This window comes from Sinocyclocheilus anshuiensis, unplaced genomic scaffold (genome assembly GCF_001515605.1).
Source record: "Sinocyclocheilus anshuiensis isolate Anshui unplaced genomic scaffold, SAMN03320099.WGS_v1.1 scaffold179, whole genome shotgun sequence".
Classification (NCBI taxonomy): Eukaryota; Metazoa; Chordata; class Actinopteri; order Cypriniformes; family Cyprinidae; genus Sinocyclocheilus; species Sinocyclocheilus anshuiensis.
In genome coordinates, this window is record NW_015549577.1 from 687,336 (window position 1) to 692,532 (window position 5,197).

The window sequence follows — 5,197 nt, forward strand, 5'->3', positions numbered from 1 at the left end:
TCCGCATTCAAGTATTTACGATTGCTGTAGCATTTCTGTCATAAAGAAATAGCTAAATATTCAAGATTAAGTGGACATTTGAATTAAATGTTTAGCCATACAAGGATTAGATTGCACAGTGACATGTAGAAACAATTGTCGGGCCATTGGTGCCCTTTGTAGGCTTTTGGTATAATGTGTATGTACATTATATTGTTTATAATGCATTATGTTAAGTTTTGTTCAACAGAACCATATGGTTACTTGCTTTTGATACTTTATTTGGACCAATTATGGCCTCTTTTTTTTTCTTTTTTTTTTTGCAACGAATTTACCCATTAAAAAAAAAATTTATTTGGCAACTTTTAGTATCTGTAAAAAGTTATTAGATGTTAAAGACGTGCATTTTCCTCTTAACCACCCAAAGAAGAAAGTATTGAAAAGCTAGCCAAGCGGCAAGTCGGCTAGAGACTTGGAGAGAGGTGCCTAGCAATACTCACGTCACATGTGAATTAGGTTGCTAGTTACATCTTTTTCATCCGTTTATCTGAGTGAAATGTGTAGTTTAAAATACAGGTAAAAATGCTAGCGAAAATTAATTCAGAAAATCTGAGTAATTTATTTGTGTATTCTACGCAGTTTGCGTCATGGTTACAAAATGACATCAACATCCTTTTGTCACAAGGTCGTTTCACAACTTTTAGCAACAAAACGACCTGCCTTTTAGCGACTTTACCTAAAAATTAATTTGCAACACGGCTTGCGTCGCTAGAGGAAGCGGCCTCGCGCTAGCGTCTGCTGGTGGCCCGGCTGCCTACGACGCTGCGGCCGGAAGAGCCGCGGTGAAAGGTTGAGCCGAAGCGGGAAGCAAGTGAGGCTTTGCTGCGCTGAGATCTGGGGCGCGGCCCATGCTCGTTGGTGGCCTGCCGCTGCGACCCAGTGCTTAAGGAGAGCCGGGTCTTGTGCGGGGCGATGGTGGTGTCGAGCAAGGTGAGTTCGGGGCCTTGCGAACTTTGCTCGAAATATTGGCCGCTCTGCTGGAGTAGATTTGGGAGTGAGGTTGTCTGATTGCTGGGAGACGAATAACTTGGATAGTACAGATCCGCTTTGTTTACGTTACCCTTCACGAGGACGGTGCGTCGGAATTAATCAGTGTTTGCCTCAAGCTTAAATGCGGTCCACTTTCCGATTGGAGGAATTGTAGGCTCAGCCGAAAGATAAGAGGATGCCAGGGAAAAAATTGGAAGTGACGCCGGTAGAGGCCTCTGCGTCGTGGAGAGCGTGTGGCTGGTCGAGCAGAGAGCAGCGGCCGCGATGAAGCCTGGAGCTCGGCGGCGGTGTCTGGGGGAGAAGGAGCAATCCTGGGTCCGGCAGATTGGCCGGAGAACCAAAAAATCCCCAGTATAGGTCTCGTCGTTTAGATGGGAGAAGCTGAGTCTGAGATATAATGGCAAAAGGTGCAAACCGAATGCTGATAAACCGTCAATGGATAGAGGTAAGTCAGCTGTATTTATATAATGGTGTTGATTAACTTGAGTGTGCTCCACCTGTGTTAATTAGGCTAAGTATCTGACGCGCTCCTCCACAACCTTGTTAATAAAACATCATATATATTTATATATAGTGACTGTGCCCATGGACTGTACCCTTTGGACTGTATCTGCTGAATAAATCTGATAATCTGAAGTATGACTCAGACTGGTAGAATCATACCCTCATACTATAAAACCTCTGTTTCTTTGACTGCTCTCTAATACACACATCTGTCTCTTTATCAGTAATATGACAAATGGACAGTTCTTAACATGCCACGTAATGACAAGGGGCTGATGTTAAAACTGACTCACTGGTTACTAATTTACAAATGACAAATACTTTGCCACTTATCCTTATAGTGTTATAGTGTTATTGTGTTACAGTCAGATCCGCTGCTGACGGTGTTATTAATCATTGCGTTGTTGCTCAGGCAACTAACAGCAAACCTTGAGCAAACATGACATGTTGACACCTGTAAACAGATATTTACATGCATTGTGCTTTCCATCAGACTGAGAGTTCCTGAATGTTTTACTCTTTTCAAAAACTGACCGATGTGCTAAATTCCACCTTGTGATAAAATCAACACCTCTCTTTCATGACGGGTATAAAACAAGCAAGGGCTGAGTCTCAACATGGGGCAGCCTGCCCGAGCTCAGCATTGGCAATGAGTTTGGCAAAGCACCAGTTTTGGGTTGTTCTGACCACTATCCAAATTGAGGTGAATCCAAGCATAACAGAAAATTCATGCTGGGGTAAAAAAGCATCTGGCAGTTGAAATTTTAACAGCCAGATCTGTTTTTTTCCATTATAGACATAAGTTTTTTGGGGGAAGTCTGCAGGTCCAGGTATTGTCTGTGTTATGATACACTGAAATTGCATGTTTAAATGTTACATTTAAAAACAATTAAATTGTAAAGGACGTACACAATAACTCATCTTAAAAAAGCTGCTGTGTCCATGGAAATGGAGAAGAAAACAAGTCCTCTGCAATTTTGGCTCTCATAATTAATGTAATGATCTTGTTCAGATTTTTTTTTATCTTTGTAATGGCTTATGATTAGATAGAAAATAATAAAATATATCCTGATGAAGGCTCTAGTTTCTCAAGCTACATATGACAATGTGCAGGACTTTTTATTTATATTTTTATGGTGTGTGTGTGTGTATATATATATATATATATATATATATATATATTCTGTATATATATGTTTTTTTTCTCTCCTGAGCAAATCTCACATGTGAGAGTTACAAGAGTAAAAAGTTCAAATTACATTACTGTTCATAAATTTGAAGATTAAGTTTTTAAAATTAATACTTTTATTCAGCAGTGACACATTAATTTGGTCAAATGTGACAGTAAAGCCATAATATTATTATAATGTTACAAAGCATTTCTGTTTCAAATAAATGCTTTTCCTTTGAACTTCCTATTCTTCAAAAAGTGCTGTAAAAATGTATTCACAAAAGGTTTTCACAAAAATATTAAGCAGCACAACTGTTTTCAACATTGATAATTATAAGAGATGTTTTTGAGCACCAAATCAGTATATTATGATTTTTGAAGGGTCATGTGACACTGAAGACTTGGAGTAATTATTTTATGGAGCAAATAATAATCATAATAATAAAAACTGCAGTAATTAATAAATTATATAATGTAAAATACATTAAAATACAACACAGTAATTTCACAATATTACTTTTTTTATCAAATAAATGTAGCCTCTGAGAGCATTCTTCTCTGTCTGCATTTAATAATGATGCATATATGAATATTGATGCTTTTGCTATTTTTCTACAATGGCAAACCCATCAAGATGTATGCTATAGTGTGTGTGTTTCCTGCTTTTGAGCCGATAAGAATTTTATCCAGAGCATGTGGAATACCTAAGCAGAACTCTCTCCAACCCGAGGGCAGCGTTGAGAGAGTATTTTAGAGTGGAGAGGAGTGGGGAGATGAACATCAGGATGTGACAGGATAAGTGATCCATCTGCCTGCAGGATGTTGTCACTTAAGTCCAAGACCATCTGTTACTTTAGTTTGTGGCACTTTGGATTCAGTCCTTGTTGTGTGAACAGGAAGGACCGCAGAGTTCACTTCACCGCATGCTCTTAGAACAAACTAATACGGTTGGTTCTGGGTAGGGATTAAGAACCTATTCCTCGGGAAAATTAAAATATTTTTGATTTAAACCATCCAAATTTATATTCAAGAAAGACTGCTTTATCTTCCTCGTTGGCTTGAGAGTGGAAGAGTGTAGGAGGTTCATCCTGATTTAACAAAGCGTTAAACACCAAGGGCAAAGCTGTCAGATCCCTCAGATCTACAGACTGTCATGTCAATGAGATCTCTTTGAGCAAATGCTCTAGCTCTATTAAAAGTAGGTGTATAGTAACTTTCCAGTGCCAGAAAGCTCTTTCACCCCCTACAACGCCTTAGGTGAGAGCTTATAGTTGGCTTAAATTTACCACGCAGAGTTTTGTGAATTATGTCCGGAGCAAATGATAACTTCTGGCTTCCTTCTACCCTCAGCAGATGGAGTGAGGTCTGAACTCCACATATTCCATCACTCATGCGCCCTGAAGAAAGACGAAGGGCCATGCAAGGCAATAAAGGACAGGTTCTACTTTGACACTGACACAGGTCGTTGTGAGCTCTTTGAATACGGAGGCTGTCAAGGCAATGCAAACAATTTTGAGACCCTGCAGGAGTGTGAGGAAATGTGTCTTGTGAAAGGTAAGGCCATTTTTACCCGACTTGTGCTATTCTATGACAAACAAAAGTAAATACAAATATGACTGTTTTTTTTTTTCAGAAAATGATGGAACTTGTGTAAAATAACCTTTAGACTCAACACATCTTTCAGAATGAGGATGTGTCCTTTGTGTTAGTCAATTTCATTTTCTCTCAATATATTGGATGGCCTGACCCAGACTCATGTGTCATGACAGTATTCCATACACCTTTGCTACAAACAGCATTCCACATATGCTTATCTTGGGTAAAGTAAAGGCAAAGATTACTAATATAGTATTAAGCAATAAGTTATGAGAGACTGTGCTATATTGTGAACGAGTCGGCGCTAAGGAGCGTTTTTAGACTCAATGCACAGCAGTGTATTTACTCATAATATTGCACGGTCTTGAGGGCTTTATTGCTTTTATGAAACACCCACTACATAACTAAAATATTAGGGAAATTGTTTATTTTAATAAGGAAATTCATTAAGTACATCTACAATGAGTACCAAAAGTCTGAAAATACTAGTGAAAGTGCTTCTGTTTTGCATTTTTCCAACAGTGTTGTTATTGCTAACTAAAACTGAAACTTTAAAAAATTGTTTCTAGTAATTGAAATAGATTCAATTATTAAAAATGATTAAAATGTTTACTAAAATTAAAACTTAAAGTTAAACAATAAATGCTAATTCAAAATATTTCATTTATATATATATATATATATATATATATATATGCAACAATACAGTGTGAGATTAATAAACAAGGTCAGGGATCATTTAGGTTTGCTACTCCTATTTGCAGGACTCAACCAGCAGTGGAAATGTTCATACCGGTGAGTAAAATAGATTTAGTTTGCGTTTATTCTTTGAGAAGATACTGAGCAGGTTGTGTTGAATTGTAGGAGCTGTACCGCCGTGGCTACTTGAGGAGCCTA

General features: G+C 38.1%; 1 protein-coding gene across 2 annotated transcripts in view; it reads left to right on the forward strand.

Annotated features, from left to right (window-relative positions):
* Nucleotides 1-5,197, forward strand: part of LOC107657515 (boophilin-H2-like) — a 33,878-nt gene that overhangs the window by 19,222 nt on the left and 9,459 nt on the right. Inside the window, exon 3 of one of the 2 annotated variants that reach the window (XM_016445630.1) lies at nucleotides 4,055-4,258. In XM_016445630.1, coding sequence (XP_016301116.1) covers nucleotides 4,055-4,258 — 204 coding nt within the window. The remainder of the gene's footprint in view (nucleotides 1-4,054; nucleotides 4,259-5,197) is intronic. The other variant, XM_016445631.1, reaches the window with a different exon arrangement.